This window comes from Podarcis filfolensis (assembly GCF_964270895.1).
Source record: "Podarcis filfolensis genome assembly, chromosome: 16".
NCBI classification, from domain to species: Eukaryota; Metazoa; Chordata; class Lepidosauria; order Squamata; family Lacertidae; genus Podarcis; species Podarcis filfolensis.
In genome coordinates, this window is record NC_139620.1 from 10,838,646 (window position 1) to 10,859,004 (window position 20,359).

Genomic DNA, 20,359 nt, shown 5'->3' on the forward strand with positions numbered 1-20,359 from the left:
TTAAGAACTTTGCTTCAGGATGAGAACAGAAATCGTGCTCCGGTGGCAGAGCAGCAGGAGGCCCCATTAGCTAAAGTGGTGCTTCAGGTTAAGAATAGTTTCAGGTTAAGAACGGACCTCCAGAACGAATTAAGTTCTTAACCAGAGGTACCACTGTAGTGGTGAAAGTGTTGGATTGGGATCTGGGAGACCAGGGTTCAAATCCCACTCGGCCATGAAGCTCACTGGGTGACTTTGGGCCAGTCCTTATCTTTCAACCCAACCTACCTCACAGGGTTGTTGTGTGAATAGATAAAACTGGAGGACCATGTACTCCGCCCTGGGCTCCTTGGAAGAAAGGTGGGATATAAATGTAATACATAATACGTGAACTGAAGCTTCTCACGTCATAATCTGAGGCACACAGTAAGAGATGCCAGAACAGAACACACCCTGCACTTTCTCAGAGGTACTCAGAGTAGTGTAGTTAGCATAATTCTACTCAAGCACAAAGCTCGCTTACTGACCTTGACTTGATCACTCACTTCTCTCATTCTCAGTCTAACTTACCTCACAGGGTTGTTGTGAAGATCTAGTGGCAGCGAATGATTTACTCTGCCTCAGGCCCCCCGAGAAAGAAGCAAGGATATATCGTTTCATCATTTTACTTCGACAATCTGCTTTTCAGCATTTGGATCCCTGTTGCCCTTGTATTTTGGAAGTTGCTTTGAGAAACTCCCTCATGGATGCGGAAAAACAGCACAATAAATGTTTGAAATAATAAATAAAAGACTGTAAAATAAATGGAAATAACCCAGCCGACGTTGAATGCCAGCAGGGTGGCAGTATGAGGTGCCTGAATTTGAAAGAGTTTAACAAATGCTCAGAAAAGCAAAGTGTGCAATCTCTAAATTTGTAGCTGCCAACCCTTGAACATTTGTCTTAAAATTCAAGTGTTGTCGGCCTGCTCACTCACAGACGGCTGCTTAGGATGTGATTTTTCTCTCTGGGCTACTACAGTGGGAGATCAGCTGTACCTAACTAAATTCTACTTGAAATGAGAACCAGTCTGTTGTAGTGGTTAGTGTGTTGGACTAGGATTTGGTGGGGGGGCGGATGGGCCAGGGCTCGAATCCTCACTGGCCATGAAGGAAGCTCATTAGGGTTAGGGTAACCATGAACAGCACTTTTGAGCTCCTTGGAGGAAATATAGGACAGAAATCTAATAAATAAATATCCAGAGACCCGTTGAAATGAATGAACCTGAGTTAAGCCGTGCCCATTCATTTCAATGAGTCTACCCTGAACAACTCTAATTTACTGGTGTGGATCTGATAAATTGTATATATGTACATAGTTTTAATTCTATCAACGTTTAATATTTTTTTTTAACGATTGTCTTTTTCTAGCTGTTCTTATTTTTATCTGTAAGCCGCCTTGAGAAAAAAGGCGGGGTGTAATATAAATGTGCACATATTATAAATATATAAAATTCCCAGTCCTCATTTGAAGTAAGGAGCCCCATGCAAATCAATAATCCTTACTCCCGAATAAATAAACAAAAAGAGCACAGGATCTCAGCCTGCGGAAACCGGGAGGGGACGGGAAACCCGTAAGGTCTTAAGCAGACGCGCGTTGCCCCCCTCCTCCACCGCCTGCCCTTCCGCCCTTGCTTGCCTTTGACGACGGAAGTAGGGCAGTGACGTCACCCTGCGCCCTCTTCCTGCTTGGGGTTGGGCGGGGGGACATTGGAGCGAGTGGCGCCGCGGCAAGATGGCGGTGTCTCTATTAAGGTGACTGCGGGGCAGAGAAGACGGGGCGAAGCGCTGGGAGGGAAGAGAAGGAGTGGGAGGTGGGGTGGGGGTCATTCCTGGTTGTCTGGGAAATGGGGTGTGTTCTGTGAGGGGCCGTTTGTCGGGGGGGGGCTGTGCCCTTGGGTGCGACTGGGTGACATTGGTTTTTACCCTGAAGGTGTGTTTTTTTTAGCGCCGTTCCGTTATCCTCTTGCAGAAACTGAAATGCAAACCTAAAGAGTTTTGTTATCCTGCTGCATGTACAAAGTGCGTTTTCACGTACACTAGCAGGCTGTGCCTGCCTTTCTGCTTGCATGCACACGCCCCACACCTGTCAGCACATGGGTACATAATGTTTTTGCGGTGTCACATATCCCTGTGCGCATTTAAACTTGTGTGTGCAGAGAGATGTAATCTGTGTCTGTATGCACTCACTCGCAAGCCCCGCAGATGTAAGATGCACACATTTAAGCATTAGGCGCATAGCTAAGTATAGAAGTATATACATATAAGTATATAAGTATATGCTGTTGTTCATATTATTATTTAATTTATTGCCCACCCTTCACATTAAGGTCCCAGGGTGCATTACAGCATTAGAACACAAAATTGCAACACTACATTAAAACAGTCTGATACTACTGTACTTACGTAGTTTCAAACATAGTTAACGACAAAGTTTATTTGGTGTAGCATGAGGCTCTTAATCTCAGGGTCTTGGGTTTGAGCCCCACATGAGGTGAAAGATTCCTGCATTGCAGGGGGTTGGACTAGATGATCCTCGTGGTGCCTTCAAACTCTACAAATCTGTGATTCTGTGTAGAAACAGGTGCTCATCTAGACATATGCAAATGTGCATTCGGAGATGTATAATGAATGCATTTCTGGTTTATGTATATTGTCATACATAAAAATGTATGAGCGTTCATCCATTTGCAAGCAGGTGTGTGCACACATGTACACAAGCCCCACAGATGCATTACACATGCATGCCATGTATATTTTAATTGAGATTCCTGCATTGCAGGGTATTGGACTAGATGACCCTTCCAGCTCCACAATTCTATGATTGCATGTCAGTGTTATGTGCCTATGCACGTTTCTGCATATGCATTTATTTGTGACACATCCACCCATAAACCCCCACAGCTGTGTTAACGCTTATGCATTCATTACACGTCCACAGGCATTTCCACAAACTAGACAGATGTGTTTGCATACAAGCAGACATGCTGGTGGGCCTTCTCCACACACAGAAGGAGGCAATGAAACTGCACCCCTGACACTGCCTCTAATGTCCTATTCTATGTCAGCCCTGCCCCATGGACATTTGTGTGCTGTTATAGGTACCTGCACCAGGAAAGCCTATGTGTGAACAACTTTCCACACGTTGTTGTTCCCATGATCAGAACCCCTGATCATGCATGGGTCCAGATCACATGCAAGCCTATGCATGACCTGTCATTTGCCTGTTGATTTTCCCAGTATAGATACCAATGTCAGTGTGCCAGTGTTCAAGGCATAGGGCTGGTGCCGTGCATGATGTCAGCAATGCAGTCCCACCAGCCTCTTCTCCAAGTGGACAAAGCTTCTACATGTAAAGTACATGTGAAACCTTAAAGACAACCAGCAAACTATTAGGGAGCACACTTTGGTTGTCTGTTTCCTCCAATGCATGAAGCATAATCTTAAATTATGGCAGCTGCGTATATGTGCTTTGATGGGCAGGGATGAAGAGGAGTGAGGCCAAATGTAAAGGAAATCCGTGAAAAACAGACGCCGATAAAAGCAGAATAGTTAGTATTACTGTCACCAAGGCAATGTTGGTGCAAACGCAAATATCCTGGCACTGGTAACCTAATTAATACCATGTAGTGCAATTAAAAACCCATTATCTTGATTCAGTCACAAGTTTTCGTTTGACTGAATTTCTTCATCAGTTGTGATTCAATTTCACACTGGAGTTTTCCCTGAAAGCTCTTTGTTTCAGAATGGCTACTTGTAAGTTCAGTAGGCAAGTGTCCAGTGAGGCTGAAATATTCTCCAACTAGTTTCTAAATGTTGCCCTTTCTGAAGCCTGGTGTGTGTTCATCTATTCTTTTGTGTACATGTGCTTGTTGCACTGCAAACATGGGTCTCTGTTTGTGCATAAGCTGAAATGCATGCATGAGTTTGTGAGAGTGTTTGCCTTGCATGCGTACACTTACGTGTGTGCTTCATTGCAGTCAGATGTGCATAAGCTGAAATGCACGAATAATATATTTGTGGCACTTGTGAGCATGCGTGCAGTTGTACATCTCTGTGTGTCCATAAGTTTAAATACATATGCTGGCTTGTGGCATTGTGAATATGTCTTAGAGTATGCATGCTTTATTGTATGGAAGTGTGCAGTAGCCGTAAAGCATATGTAACCATTTTGTGGAACTATGCACAGGCTGTGTATATGCATCTCTGAACACCTGAGCTTAAATGCATGTGCAGGTTTATGGTATTGTAGTCATATATGCCCATGCTTTATTGATGTGGGTTTAGACGCGCACATCTAAATTTAACATTTGTAGGTTTGTGAAATTGCAAATATCTGTAAGAGCACCTGTCTGTGTGCATATGTGCATACAGTATGAAAGGTGTGCATACATGTGCAACATTGAACACATGTGCCTGTATGTGTGAGTTGGTTCCCACATGTATGTGCATCACTTATCAAGTGGCAACTTATGTGTGAATGAGCTGTCACGGTTCTGCCACCATGCTCAAGAGTTTTCTTTTCACCCAGTGCCAGTTCAGAAGCAATGCTTTTCCATGGAACCACTTCACATTCTCAACCGCCCTGCAGAAAATAATAATGGGAAGCATCCTAGTTACAGAAAAATAACCATCACACTTTGCCACTCGCTTCCTACAAAACATGTTCATCAACAGGCTTTCAGCTGGTCTCAATTCTTATTTCTTTGCCCCTCTTTCCTGCCTCATTTTGACCTGCCTGTATCTCATTTCTAGGGGAAATCGGCAAAATTGGCACTGTCGACACAGGCTGCCATATGTCCGGATTTCCGCCCAGACGCTGCTGACACATGCAGGATTCTGGATATGTCTGGGAAATTCCGGACGTATGGCAACCCTAATTTTACCCAAACCTCCCAGAATTCTTGGAAGGAACCTGATCCGGCAAAGTGGGGTAACTCGAAACCGGAGAGAAAGTCCTTCACACAGTGCATTGTTAAATTATAGAGTGTGCTCCCACGGGAGGTCAGAATGGCCACCAACTTGGATGGCTTTAGAAGAGGAATAGACAAATTCATGGAGGAGAGAAGGCTACCAGCTGCAGTGGCTATATTCTTTCTCCACTGACAGAGGCAGCCACAGAGGCAGTTGCAAGGAATCTCAAGAGAAGAAGGTACATATTGCACCCAGGTCCTGCTTGTAGGCTTCTCACAATAATCTGGAATACCACTGTAAGAACAGGATTCTGGGCTAGGTGGGCCTTTGGCCTGATCCAGCAGTCCTCTGCTTATAAGCAAGTTTCCTTTTTTATGTGTCAATTATCTCCAACACTAGTGTGTCCTTAGACAAAGTCCACTCCAGTCCCCATCTCTAAACTCCTTGAGCTATGACCGGCTGCCTTGTGAATCACTAGTTTTTTGCTGGTGTGTCACCTTTGAATGTCAGCTTGACAACATCTTGACGGGATCTGTCTAGAATAGCTCCTGTAGCTTGCAGGGGTGTGTGTGTGTGCCTGTAATAATAAAAAAAGAAATTGAAACCCTTAATTTACCTCTTGCTCATGGTGTCAGTTTGCGACTGAAATGTGATGCTCACTGCACTGAAACAACGACCTGCTATTTTGCTAGCGCTTCAGGTGTGACAAATGGCATCTGCAGAATGAAATGAAAGTTTGTTTTCTTTCTCGCTTTTGCCCCACCAGAAGCCTGCAAACCTTTCCCCTTTAGGAGTCCAGGCATGAAATAACTGCTTTTTGTTATTGGCAGGGCTGGTTTTTCTCGCCCATCTTGGATATTTTATATTTAGTGAGCAAATTAAAACGAGCTGCATTTCAAGGATGGAGATGTGAAGGACTGTATGTTTGATTTTGTGTGTGTGGTGCACAGATGCACACGAATATATTCCCCCTTTCATTAATTTTTAAAAAAAGATTTAACGTACTGATAGACAAATACATAGCAAGCATTCATCTTTCAAAATTATGTACACACATTCCTTCAGCTCGATATACATAGATTTATATTAAATCTGTAATATGTCACTGTTAGATCAATAAATATTTAAAACCTTTTATGAAATCCATATACTGTATAGCATCTCTTTGGATGGATCTGTGAGAGTTTTGCAGCGGAAGCTGGGGAATTGCAACCAACTCCATTTCTGTCCATTAATGGTTTGAATGGGTGGTTTCACATTTTATTTAAAAGCCTGGGCAGCCTGAACCTAGATGTAAGCAGACCTGAAATATACCGTATTTTTTGCTCTATAAGATGCACCAGACCATAACACGCACCTAGTTTTTGGAGGAGCAAAACAAGAAAAAAAATATTCTGAATCCCAGAAGCCAGAACAGCAAGAGGGATTGCTGCGCAGCGAAAGCAGTGATCCCTCTTGCTGTTCTGGCTTCTGGGATAGCTGCACAGCCTGCATTCGCTCCATAAGACGCACACACATTTCCCCTTACTTTTTAGGAGGGAAAAAGTGAGTCTTATAGAGCAAAAAATACGGTAATCCATTTCACACTCATCCATCTAATAGCTGTTATTGTTTGCCACTGAAGAAGACTGCCTGGTCAAAATGCTTTTGGCAATATTGGATTGTGATTTACTTAAACCAATGGGAAGCTGGCGATATATTTCTCTGGCTGTGTAGTACACACCATATATTTAAAGTACATTCTCCCCCTCCCAATTTGTCTTTACCCCTTAAAGAACTATAGTCCCCAGCACCCTTGGCAAACTACAGTTCACAGAACTCGGGGGGCAGGCGGGCCTGTGCTTTAAATGTATGCTGTGTACACAGCCTTAGCTGCAGTGCCAACATTTTATTTCGTTATTGTGTCGGAAGGTTTTAGACACATACACACCCCAGTATAATAACAATAATGGTTTCTGTGTGATTATCGAGCAAAACGTGTTGTGTTTTCATGTTTCCTGCCTTGCACTGTGTCTTGGTGGGAAGAATAAGGCTTCAGTTGTAAATTCAAAGAGCACTTTTGTCTTTCAGATTAGCCAGCCGGCGATGCCTCTGTGTTCGTCTCGGACCGGGACTCTCCACGCGGCAGTGAGTTTATGACACTAAAAAAAAATGAGCTTTTGTTAATTCTCCTCCTGCTGTTTGGATCCTTGCAAGATTCACTCCTCTGCCAGTTTGTTCTCCCATAATTCATGGGCCATTAAAATGGCTGGCTAGCTGTTAATGCTGTGATTGGCACTTTATAGAATCTGCAGGTGCTGCTCACAGGAAATATAAATCAAAGGGCGTTCGCTGGTTTACTTGCCAACGACTTGGCTTCAGATGGTCCTTTCCATTCACCCTCTGTCTCTGTGCCCCTCCACCACACCCTTATTTATTGCAAACAAAAGTTGTCCCTAAACAAGCTTCCGATCAGAGCCCTACAGGAGAGGAAGTTGGTGCAACAATTTTATTTTATTATTTAAATAATTTCCCTCTTTTAAAAAAATAACCCTGCTCTTCACCTCCACAAAACTCCTTGCAGAAAACAAATGAGGTCGATCCCATCCTCAGACTTGCAGTGTTCTATTTTAGATGACAAAAAAAGGAAAAGGGGTGGGGAGGAAGGACGAAGGACAACAACAGCAAAAGTTATGCACCTCTGGTTTGAGGCATTGTTCGTTTAACAAACCATGAGGCACCCATGAGATGGTCGAACCATGGCTTTCCCTCCCATTTTAGGACCCGCCCTGTTCTCTTGATTGCAATGCAGTATCTTCCCATGTTCCTAAGCACAGCACAGGCCCCAGCGCCATTTTCCTCTCCTGTGTTTTCTTTTCCAGCGTGGTCCCCATGGCAACGACGGCAAAGGAGGAGATGGCCCAGTTTTGGGAGAAGAACACCCGGTCCAACCGTCCTCTGTCCCCTCATGTCACCATCTACCAGTAAGAGCTGGCTTTGTTTAAGAAGGGAGGCGTTCACATTTCCAATTAATTGAGATAAAGAGCAAGATTTAGGCACCGGGACGGGGTTGGTGGGTGTTTTTTTGCAGCACGTTCTCAACACAATTTATACTGAGCTGACCAGACACATCATTTCACTTTATTAGATGTTCTGCAAGGCTTCCCCAAGGCTTACCGCATTATTGCCATCTTCTGCTACAGGTTCAGAGTTCCTGTGTTATATATACAAAGCCCCAAGCAGCTTTGGCTCAGGATACCTTAAGGACCACCTGAGCCTTCGTATCCCAGCTGGATCACTGAGATCACCCAGAGGAACCCTTTGCCACGTTGGCAGGAATCCTGAAAGGGCAGTCGACGAAAGAGCGGCTTACTTAAAGGGAAAGGGGTGGACATTTGGATTTGATGCTGCTGCACACCACAGGGGAAGGGCTGCCCCTTGGTGGGTAGAACATCAGTTTTGCCTGCAAGTTCAATCCCTGGCTTCTCCAGGTAGGGCTGAGATTCCCTGCCTGAAACCTTGGCTCACTATAAAGCAGCTTCCTATATTCTATTGGCTCCCTGGATGCGGAATTCGCACCCTGTTCCCCTTGCAGCATCCTGTTCCTTCTTTCTTCACAGTGGCGCTCAGAAGGTCCGCTGCTTTCCCTTTAAGCCGGTCTCTCTTTCTTCCATCGCCCCTCCAGGATTCCTGCCATTGTGGCAAAGTCATTCCTCAGCCACCTCCGTAGATTCCTCCATCCCTTCGCCTCATCTGGCTGGATTCCTGGCATAATTCTGGGTACAGGCACAGAATGAGCTGGAACAGTTTCTCCATCCTGGGTGATTTACACTTGGAGAGTCACCGATTCTCCCCCTCCTTCCCCAAATCAGTTCTGTTTTGAGTTTATTAATAGCCCACATACACAAACAAGATCCAAAACTCAATATTTGACTCCATATAGTGAGGGGGAAATAAAATAAAAAGTACAAGTAATTCCACCGACGGCAACTGTGCATTGCAGCTGAGGAGAGGGCCTTCTCTGTGGTGGCCCCTAAACAGAGGAATTCTGTCCCCACCACAGAGGTGCATTTGGCACAACTTCATTCTGCAGTTTCTGTCATATGCTGAAGACTTATCTCTTTAGCCTGGTCTTTGACACCTGAGAGATGTACATATATGCTTTAGGACCTGCTACCAGCTGTTGTGGCCGTTAGTAGCCTCCTTGTCCATGGATTTGTCTAGCCCTCTTTTAAAGCCACCCTAGTTGGTGGCCATCGCTGCTTCTTATGGGAACAAACTGCATTGCTTTTTGCACTGGGTCAACCAGAGACCTCTTCCCTCTCTCAGCCTCTTTTATTTTTTTCTTCTAGTGCAGTTAGATCTGTGCAAAATGTTGTTTTTTGGGGTTTTACTTTATGCTGATCTGTGTTTTTGGTGCTGTCTGAATGCTGGGTTGTGAAGGTTTTATGTCGTTTACATAGGGATTTATTTATTTTTGGTGTGTCTTACTGGATTCTGAAAACAGCCCAGGGACTTCGGTTGATAGGCAATCTAGAAATGAAGTAGCTGAATAATCAATTGAACAAAGGCTTTAAGACCAGAGTGGGGAGCCATTTTGGCCCCGGTTATCTCCTTCCACCCTGTGGACCAACTTTGACAGGTGGGTGGGGTCACCCACCGGTCAATCACCTGATGCTATGATGATGTCAGGTGACCAAAGGGTGGCTTCTCCCGCTTCCATCTGCCAAAGTTCTAGGGCAGAGAGAGGGGTTCCCTGCGAGGGAACATGCTAGCGAAGCAGCACCCAGTAGAATTTAACTCTCCGTTCATCAGCTGATGAGCGGAGGGCTCAATCCTGCTCTCTGCCGGGGTCTGCTTCGCCAGTGTGTTCCTCATGGGGAATATGCTGGTGAATCTGCAGCCAGCAGGACTTAACCCACCGATCAGTTTACATCAGCCAGAGGCACCACTTGATTAGCCACGTGGGCGTGGTTTGGAGGAAAGGGACTGGTGGGCCAAGTAAGAACCCGCTGGCAGGCGAGAATGGGCCCATTGGCTGCAGGTTCCCCACTCCTTTTTTAAGAGAGTTTGGTGGGATGGGGTGGGGGAAGAAAGAGCTGTTGTGAACTGAATGTTGGTGGCAGTCTGGCTAGACTCTGGTGCCTTGCTTTGTGCCCCGTCTCACTGGCCTCTGTTTCTTCTTCTTTCAGCTGGTCCCTGCCCATGATGATGTCCATTTCTCACCGTGGCACAGGAGCTGCGATGAGCCTAGGTACTTTGGGGGTCTGTCCTTTGTCACCTTCCTCTGGACCCCACTCCTGTTTTTCAGCACCCTCCTTACAGCTGCGGCTCCCTCACTGCAGAACGGCCTGTAGCCTTTCTGCTGTGCTTGGGCTTCCCAGAGGCGCCTGGAGCAATGGGAGAATGCTGCTGAATTTCAGGAAATGTGTTTTTTGCCTTAACATGGGGCATGCGTATGTGTCATGCATTTAAAAAGTGCTACCCCCTGCCCTTTGCAGTCTCAAGTGGTACAGCCCCTCTCATGCCTGTCAGCCAAGAGGCACTTCGCCAGATTCATCTCAAGCAGCCAGGGGAGATTGGGGAGCAGAAGAAGATTTTATTTTTTTAATGCCCTGGACAAGTCAGGGCAGTCAGCAAAATGAGAAGCATGACCACTGGGAAACAGCAGGACAGCTTGGGCCACGTTGGTCCTGCGCTTTGCAAGGATGCTCCTTTGGCCGGGGTGGCGGGTGAAGTGTCCTGGGAGGGTTTTGCTGACCAGTGACTGGCAGGTGGGCAGGAAGGGAGCAGATCTAAGAGCAGCTTGGCGGTCTTCGCTCTTGCTAGCTCCGCCTGCCCTTCCCCACTGCCCCTGCCATCCATTCTGGCAGTGCCATCTGGAAACAGCAAGGAGAAGCCTTGAGGCTTAAAAGGAAGGAGCCGCCGCCGCCACTCTTCCAGCCAACCCAGGCGCTCTCATCAAGCTGTCCTTATTGCGTATCAGCTGTCCCTGGCGCATGTCAATCCGGCTCTGCGTCCCAGCTCTCGCCCGTGGGGTTTGCCATTCTTGCCTCTCTTTGCTCAGCTAGCTGAGGTTGCCTGTGCATTGGTAGCTGATCTGTAATTTGCCTGGAAAGGAAACTTTCCTCCAGAAGCTTTAAGGGGCTTTGTCAGAGCTCGAGCCACTGCTAATCCGGCCTTGCTTGTGGCTGTTCTGTGTCTCGCCCTGATGGATGCTCCTTAGTCTAGTTGGTGGCCTTATAAGCTGAGCAGAGCCGTGGTATTAAGCCACTTGAATTGAATTCGCCATTTTACTGTATTGTGGTGTCTGATGGCTGGCATTGGCAGAGCGCTCTGTCCAGGGCTGATCGGTGCCTGCAAAACGCCCCTTTTGCTCAGCTGCCTCTTTACCTGCCGCACACTAGATGTCATATACTGTATGGCTTGTCATGGAGGTGTGTGCTGGGTGTAGGTTCTCCTGCAGCATGAAACTTGCATAGCACAGGTAGCAAATGTGAGAGGTTTTTCAGGAGCTTGAGAGTGGTATGTCTGCCTCCCATATCCTTAGCATCCCTGGGTGCCCCCAGACAGCCAGAATTTCACAGGAGGCGCTCAAGCTCAAACTGAAATCGGAGGTTTTTGCAAATAAAGCAGATTAAAATGCTCTGTTGCCATGGCACACCATTGCACAATAAATCCACTTTCCACCCCTAAGATAAAGTCTTTTTACATATGAACATAAAAAGAACATGTTGGTTCACGCCCTTGTCACATCTAGTCCAGCATCCTGTTCTCCCAGGGGCTAAACAGATGCCTCAGTGGCCAGGCCTTGAGCTGGATCCCTTCACAAGAGGACTCTCCCCTCCTGTGGCTTCCAGAAATTGATATTCAGAAGCATTTCTGTCTCCAGCTGTGGAGGCAGAGCATAGCCTATCAATGGCCTTTTCCTACATGAATCAGTCTAATCCTCTTCGGGGGTTGCCGTTACTGCCTCCCGTGAGAGTAGGTTTGCAGTTTGCAAAGCGGAAAGGTGGGCAACACGTTGAAAAGTGGGAGAAATGAATGATTTAATGGGAAAACAGCTAAACACCCTGCAAAAAGTTCATGGTGGCTGTAGGGCGAATGCGCATTGCTGTATAACTGCCCTACGAACGGTGCTACTCACCATAAAGTTGTTACAGTAAGTGCCACACTTTTCACATGGGGGGGGGGTTTAAGGTGCCAGTACTGCATATCTTTGAGTACCCCCAGAAAAAAGCACTGCCTATGAACAAATCGCAATGAATGCTCAGACAAAAATCAGGCATAGTCCAGCCTCCGCATCAGCTTTGCACAGAAGATTGCTCGAGAAACAGATTGTCCAAAGGAGCCCATTTCTCTTGTGTTTTTCTCCTCAGGGGTGTCGCTCTTCGGCTTAAGCGCTCTGATCCTCCCAGGACACTTTGCTGACTACTTGGATCTGATCAGGTCCCTTAGCCTGGGGCCTGCCCTCATCTACTCTGCAAAGTTTGCCCTGGCTTTCCCCTTGACCTTCCACACCTGGAACGGAATCAGGCATCTAGTGAGTAGCCCCTTTGGAATATGGGTGCAGCTGGGGAGCCTCTCGGCATAAAAGAGGCAGTGGTGGTGTGGCGGTTAAAATACTAGACTGGGATCTACAGACCAGGGTTCAGATCCCAACTCAGCCATGGAAGTCACCGGTTGACCTTATCCTAATCTTCCTTGCACCGTTGCTGCTGCTGTTAATATTAGTCATTGATTTCATTCATTATTTTATTTATTTAATGTATTTGTTGCTTTTTTTTTTTTACCACGATTACAATATGGAAGCAAACAAACAGATTGAAGCCAGCATAAAATAAAGCAAAAAAAAAAAAATTCTAAAGGGCAATCCTATTTTTAAAAAGGCAGGAATAAAACATCCCAACAAGTCATGAAGCCCACAGAGAATTATAAGCCAAAGGCCTGACTAAATGTTTTTGCCTGATGCCTAAATATATATATGAATTCTTGCCATGATGCATCCTAGAGCCATTTGCAATATAATGACATAAGTAATCACTGAGTTATTGGGAGGAGTCGCTGTTTATGTGTTCAGGATTGCAGGCCCATTTTATGGAGCTCCCTCCCAGTTGAGGTCAGACAGGCCCCCCCGCCCCCCCCAGTTGAAATTCTAGCTCTTACCAAAGGCTTGTTCTTTTGCTAGCAGGCATTTTAACTAAATTCTGATTTTATAGTTTCAGCTCAGTTTTATTTTCACTCTACTGAGTCTGCAGTACACCGCTTAGAGGCGACTGTGATTTAAATGGCATACGAGCTGCTGAAGTAAACATATGAAAATAATTATAACAATAAGACAATATAAAAAAATTAAAAATAGTAATAAATATTTTTTAAAAACAGATTAAAGCAACAGCACATGTGCAAAATCAATTCAAACTGAAAGCAGGTGCCGACCGGGATAGAGATTTTAGAAGGCTTGTTGAAAGAAGAACTTTTTAAGCGCGTATCAGAAAGGCAGGAGAGAAAGCACCTGTCTGAAAGAGCTGTGGGAGGGAGTTCCAAATAATAATAATAATAATAATTATTTATTTATACCCTGCCCTCCCCAGCCAAGGCCAGGCTCAGGGCGGCTAACAAGCAATAATAAAAACAAGTTGAATGAATACAACTTAAAAACAAGATTAAAATACAACATTAAAATATTAAAATGCAGCCTCATCACAGGAGGAGAAAGGAAAAGGAAAAAGAAGGAGGGGGAGGGGAGGGAATCAAATTGGCTCCAAGCCAAAGGCCAGGCAGAACAACTCTGTCTTACAGGCCCTGCGGAAAGAAATCAGATCCCGCAGGGCCCTGGTCTCATGAGGCAGAGCGTTCCACCAGGCCGGATCCAGTGCTGAAAAGGCCCTGGCTCTGGTTGAGGCTAATCTAACTTCCTTAGGGCCCGGGACCTCTAGGGTGTTGCTATTTATGGACCTTAAGGTCCTCCGTGGGGGATACCGGGAGAGGCGGTCCCATAGTACGAGGGTCCTAGGCCGTGAAGGGCTTTAAAGGTCAAAACCAGCACCTTAAATCTGACCCTGTACTCCATCGGGAGCCAGTGCAGCTGGAAAAGCACTGGGGGCTGCCAGGCTGAAGACATAAAGTGTGAAGATAAATTGGGGAGACCCTTAGATGCCACCTGGAGCTCCTTGGAGGAAAAGCAGGATAGAAATGTAATAGTAATAAGTAAGAAGGTGCCTGTCCTGGTATTCAATGGTATACCGTCTCTGTACATGGAAGCTTTGCATTGGGGATTCTGCCAGACGAACATTGCTTGCCCACACATTCAGCAGACGAAAGGGGGAGGTTTGGGCTAGTGGCAGGATGTCTCTGTGTGGGTAGCAGCCTGAGCCAGGATTAACTCATGCAACTCTGACCAACAGCTTAAAACAACAACAGCCAAGTGCCTAAAAGCAAAGGGGTGGAAAGAGTTGACTTCCTTACTTACCGTATTTTTTGCTCTATAGGACTCACTTTTTCCCCTCCAAAAATTAAGGGGAAATGTGTGTGCGTCCTATGGAGCAAATGCAGGCTCCTTGGCTTCAGCGATAGCAACGCGAAGCCTCCGAAGCGCAGAGGGAGCGCTCCCTCCGCGCTCTGGAGGCTACGTGTTGCTTTCGCTGAAGCCTGGAGAGCGAGAGGGGTTGGTGCGCTGCCTAAAGCCTTTGGAGCGCAGCGGGACCTCGCGCTGTGCTCCAAAGGCTTCGGGTTCCTTTTGCCGAAGCCGGGAGAGCAAGACTCCCTTCAGCAGAGAGGGAGAGCTGCACTGCGCCCCTTCAGCGAAGCGGGAGGAGAAATGGAAGGGGCTCCGTTTCTCCTGCCGCTTCGCTGAAGGGGCGCTGAGCAGAGAGGGGGAGATTTTTTTTTTCTTGTTCTCCCCCTCTAAAACAAGGTGCGTCCTATGGTCGAGTGCATCCTATAGAGCGAAAAATACGGTATTTACTTCCTATATTTATGACCCACCTATCCTTTGAAGAGTTCAAGGTGACACACAAGGTTCTCCCTCCTCATTTTATCCGCACAACAACCTTGTGAGGTAGGTCAGGCTGGGGGGGCAGGGAGTCACCCAGGGTCACCCAGTGAGCTGAAAGCTGAGTGGGCATTTGAACTGTGGCCTCCCAGGTCTTGGTCCAGCACTCTAACCACTACACTACACATCCTGCACCCCCGGAGAAAGGAGCAATCATATTGCATGTTTGCATCCTTCTCTGCCATTTGCAGTGCTGCGAAGTGGCACTTCTTTTCAAAGCAATTAGATCTGTCAGCGTGTTTTCTCGCTGGGAGGGGCGGGGGGAGAGAACAACTGCTCTGATTGCTCACTTCTGGGACTCTGCAACATTCCCTTGAAAGCAACTGACTCTTCAGTACTTACCCGGGGCTGAGATTTGGGACAGACGGTTCTCTCTGGGAGAAGTGTGAGCTGTGTGTGTGTGTGTGTGTCTGTTTTTCTCTTTAGAGGAAAAAAAACTTCTAAAGGCCAACCCACTGACTCCCTTGCCCAGCTCCTGGGCATCTTATGCCTCTCTGAATGAGCATCTTCTCTTCCCCTTGACTCCAGATAGTATGCATGGATTCTTCTGCCTGCCCACGCCTCCCTTTGCTTTTGAAAAATAAGATCTGGAGGGCATTCTGGTTTACTGAGAGTCACAATCAGTGGCTGCCCCTTGGGGCAGGGGATGCCGATTGGTGGGCGCTGGGCTTGACAAATGGATTTTGCTCCCTGCGCATCAAGTGTGCCCTTGTACATTATTAGGGAGGCATAGAAGCTGCTGTCACTCGATACAAACGGCTGTCATCAGAAGCTGCCACAGCTAGAGAGAAGAATATTGCCAGGAGAAAGAAAAGAGTGATGTGTGCACTTCTCTCTCTCTCTCTCCCTCCCTCCCTCTTTCTCTCTCCCTCTCTCTCTCCCTCTCTCTCTACACACACGCGCACACACACCAGCATACAGTTGCAGAAAGCAAGAGTGATCTGGGAGAAAACCCCACAAACTTGCAGCACTGCACCCCAATACCATACACCTGTCAATTCTAGCGCAGCAGTTTGGACCTGCCTGCATGCACAGGAACTAATCTGTGAGCCGGGAAATGCCTTGTGGTATTGAAAGGCGAGATGTAGGTAACAGCACTTCCCTGAACACCTCTGGGGAGTAGGAACCCTTTCCAGGGGACTAGGCAAGAAAGGTCTACAAACATTACTTTTATTTCTCTTTGAAAATTACTGGACAAGACAGGCTAGGGATGGCTGCAGACATGGGTGTGCATATTCATTTATGTATAGATGTATGCTGATTGTATGTCTGGTGTAAATTATGCAAATTACATCACCTACTTTGCATAACGACTTGCGCATAGCTCTTTCAAGTGCTCACAGAGCTTCAGATGCATTCTTGAGAGGCAATCCTTGCAGTTCCCTCGCTGCGAGAAGCCAAGTTACAGGGAACCAGGCAGAGGGCCTTCTCGGTAGTGGCACCCACCCTGAGGAATGCCCTCCCACCAGATGTCAAAGAGAAAAATAACTACCAAACTTTTAGAAGACATCAGAAGGCAGCCCTGTTTAGGAAAGCTTTTAATGTTTAATAGGTTATTGTATTTTAGTGTTTTATTGGAAGCCGCCCAGAGTGGCTGGGGAAACCCAGCCAGATGGGCGGGGTATAAATAATAAATTATTATTATTATTATTATTATTATTATTATTATTATTATTATTATTATTACAAGGGAACCTCCGACTCCATCAGCTGTCATCATGGTGGTGGAAGTGGGAGTGCAGCAGTGTCCAGAGGGGTCCAGGTTGAGGAAAGCTAGCATACATGGTTTCTTACCCACCCACCCCACATTATCCTCCAAACAACCTTGTGAGCTAGGCTAGTTTGAGATGCAGTGACCAGGCCGAGGTCACCCTGTGAGCTTCATGGCTGGGTGGGGATTTGAAACTGGGTCTCCCTGGTACTAACCCAACACTCATAACACAAGGGTGGCTAGTCTTGGGCTCTCCAGATACTGTTGGAACTACAATTCCCATCATCCCTGACCATTGGCCATGTTGGCTGGGACAGATGGGAGTTAATTATTTATTTCATAAAATGTATATAATGGTTTGCTAAAGTGAAATAATCAGTTAAAAACAGCTATTTAAAACAACACTTTTGCTTCCCTCTCTCTCTGTCTTGTAGGCATGGGACCTGGGCAAAGGATTCAAAATACCCCAGGTCTACCAATCCGGAGTCCTCGTCCTTATCTTGACAGTATTGTCCTCCATTGGGATTGCAGCAATGTGAAGCTGGGCGGAGCAGTCCTTCTCTCGTCCTCTTACCACTCCTGAAATCCTGTTCTCTTCCATCTCTTGAACGGTTTAGTTCGTCAAAATCTCCGGAGCAGTAGAAGTTGAGAGGCAGCTTTTTGGCTAGGGAAACAGTCTGGGGTGGGGGCAAATGGTTCACAAATCATCACATAGTTTAATAGTAAATGGTAATGAGACGATTCTCTCCTCCCTTCTCAGATCCTCCCAGATTATTGTAGAACCACTCTTTTTCTGTTTTTATTTTAATGTCCCACATTATCACCAGCCGGAGTTCAAGAAATCCCCTGTCCCCTTGTCCCTGAGGTAAAGCCTAGGGCTGGATGCGCAAGATTCCAAAGATGGCCAACAGCAGCCGAGTCCTGATTGGCTAAGAAGCTAGCATACCCACAATGCACTGCTTGAGCCATTGCTTTCCTCAGCCGCATGCTTCTTTTCGTTTCTCTCTTCCCCACCCCCAGTCTTCCCCCCAAAAAGGCTTGAGACAATACCAGCCTTTGTCCCCCGCCTAGGGGCTGAGGGAGCTCCATTAGCAAACTGTGTGAGCGAGCGTGTGGGTATATTTTTCACGAGGACAAGGGTGGCCATTGATAAGCGAGGCTCGCAGGCAAGAGCAGCACATTCAGCCAAAGCCACCTCCAGCGGCTGTCCTGTGCCTCACCCCTTTATCCCCAGAGTGATGGCAGCGGCCGTGAGGCTTCGGGCCTGTGGCTGCCTCTGCTAAGGTTGCTATGGCAACGTGCTGAAATGCTGCATTGCTCTCTTTGTAGGTGTGGGCCGCCAACATGGGCCAGGGGAAAAGAAAACAATGTCATCTTGGGCAAGGCCTGGTCTCATTGCTGCAGGTGTGAGGGGAGCCTTTGGCCCTCCAGCCAGACTCTGCCAAACTACAGCTCCCATCAGCCCCAACAAGCATGGCTGGTGGCCAAGGATGATGGGAGTCGTAGTTTGGCAACGCCTGGAGCGAAAAAGCTTCCCCACACTGGCTCTACTTGGGTGGAAGAACTCGGGTGGTGTAATTTCAGACCACTTTATCCTGCTCGCCGTCTTTGCAGATGGATCCGTCCTGATAATGGGGAAGCTCCAGATGGTGTGGGACTACAACTCCCATCACCGTTTGCCATGCTCACTGGGAATGATGGGCATTGTAGGCCTCACATCTGCAAAGGCCACATGTTTCTCCAACCCTGTCGCAGACGAACTATCCTCTCGGACTCCGTAAATACAAGCCCATACTGTACTACCACCTCCTGAAATGTTAAAGCCAGACAGCTTTCCCTCCCCATGAATGAAACTGGGTTGCCTCTCTCCACCCTCTGTTCTCCACAAATGAAGCAACTTACTTCTCTGCGATCAGAACCATTGTTTGGGTTTTGTAAAGTTTCCACCTGTTTCTACTACTAATAAATTGTCCTCAGCCTTTCGTGGGGCACGTGAAGTTACTGGTGCTATTTATTCGACATGTTTCTGAATAATCAGGGTAGATCACAGTGGGTCTCGTCTCACTCAGCTGTTGTATGTCTTGGGTGCAGAAACTGGCCTGGTTTAAAAATACATGGGCAGTTCCAAGGTCCCCTACTGCCCAAGTTTTCAGGAAGAGATTGGTAGCTTTCAGCCCTTCCTCCTCAGGTGGAATCTGCAAACCCAGATCTTCTGTATGCAAAAAATGTTCTCTGTTGCTGAGCAGAACTGGTGTGGTGGTGTGGTTCGGCTGTTGCACTAGGACCTGGGAGACCAGAGTTCAAATCCTCACTTTGCCATGAAGCTCACTGCGTAACCTTGGGCTAGTCACTGTCTCTCAGCCTAACCTACCTCACAGGCTTGTTGTGAGGACAAAATGGAGCAGAGAACCATGTACATCACCTTGAGCTCCTGAAAGGAAAGTTGCGGTTTCAAAGGTAATACTAATAAATTGTAAGGGTGTACAGCCCACCTGTCCTGGGTTCTTTGAATTCAACCCCTCCCTGACCATCTAACATAAAGGTAAAGGGGACCCCTGACCATTAGGTCCACTCGTGGCCGACTCTGGGGTTGCGGCGCTCATCTCGCTTTATTGGCTGAGGGAGCCGGCGTACAGCTTCCGGGTCGTGTGGCCAGCATGACTAAGCCACTTCTGGAGAACCAGAGCAGCGCACGGAAACGCCGCTTACCTTCCCGCCGGAGTGGTACCTATTTATCTACTTGCACTTTGACATGCTTTCGAACTGCTAGGTGGGCAGGAGCAGGGACCGAGCAACGGGAGCTCACCGCGTCGTGGGGATTCGAACCGTCAACCTTCTGATCAGCAAGTCCTAGGCTCTGTGGTTTAACCCACAGTGCCACCTGTGTCCCTTACCATCTATCATAGGTGTGTGGAATTTTTGGCCCTCTGGATGTGGCTGAACTACAATTCCCATCATCCCTTGCTGCTAGCTCTGCTTGCTGGGGCTGATGAGAGTTGCACTTCAATAAGACTTGGCCAAAGATTCCCCAGTCCTGATCTCCCACAATGATAGGGATTTTTGCCCGTGTCAGGTGAGGTTGGTTGATCAGGGTGCAAAACCAGCTGGCAGCCTGCTCCAAAGCACATCTGGACATGTACCTGGTTAAATTAAAACAGAACGAGTGGGTCCCATAAATGGCTTTCAACTATGACCCAGCTCCAAAAAAGGGCTGGTGACAATGAGGACCTGCAAAAAAAAAAAAAATGTTGAGAAAGTGTTCCAGCTGGCTGTGCCTTCTTCCAGGATACAGTACTGTATTCCATTTTACCTCCACCCAGTTCCACATGCTTCTCTCACACAAAGACACACACACTCCTATTTCAGCAGGGTCTCCCTTCCTTTTTCTGCATTTCATGATTGAACAAAATGAGCCCACACTGATCATTTTGGGGGGTGTTCCTTCCCGCAAGCCTTAGAAGTTCTTTCCCAAGATGGCTTTGCACTTCTGCAAACCTTGGGATTCCTGCCCCCTCAAGCCTGCTGTTATCTCCCCCTTGCTGGGGACCACATCAATGCGGTTTATGTCCATCTTCCTCAGATACACACAATATATTCCCGAGCGTTCCCTGCAGCCTTGTATCCTGGTACGCTTCAAAACTAAATCTGCAGTAAAGTATTAATGCTGAGCATAGATGAAAAAAC

General features: G+C 47.0%; 1 protein-coding gene across 1 annotated transcript; it reads left to right on the forward strand.

Moving 5' to 3' along the window:
• Window positions 1–1,695: 1,695 nt before the first annotated feature.
• Window positions 1,696–18,672, forward strand: SDHC (succinate dehydrogenase complex subunit C). The gene is made up of 6 exons (XM_083591608.1): window positions 1,696–1,772; window positions 7,002–7,058; window positions 7,793–7,894; window positions 10,103–10,164; window positions 12,290–12,453; window positions 17,110–18,672. Exons 1-6 carry the CDS (start codon window positions 1,753–1,755, stop codon window positions 17,212–17,214), a joined length of 510 nt encoding a protein of 169 aa, XP_083447734.1. The 5' UTR covers window positions 1,696–1,752; the 3' UTR covers window positions 17,215–18,672.
• Window positions 18,673–20,359: the final 1,687 nt, after the last annotated feature.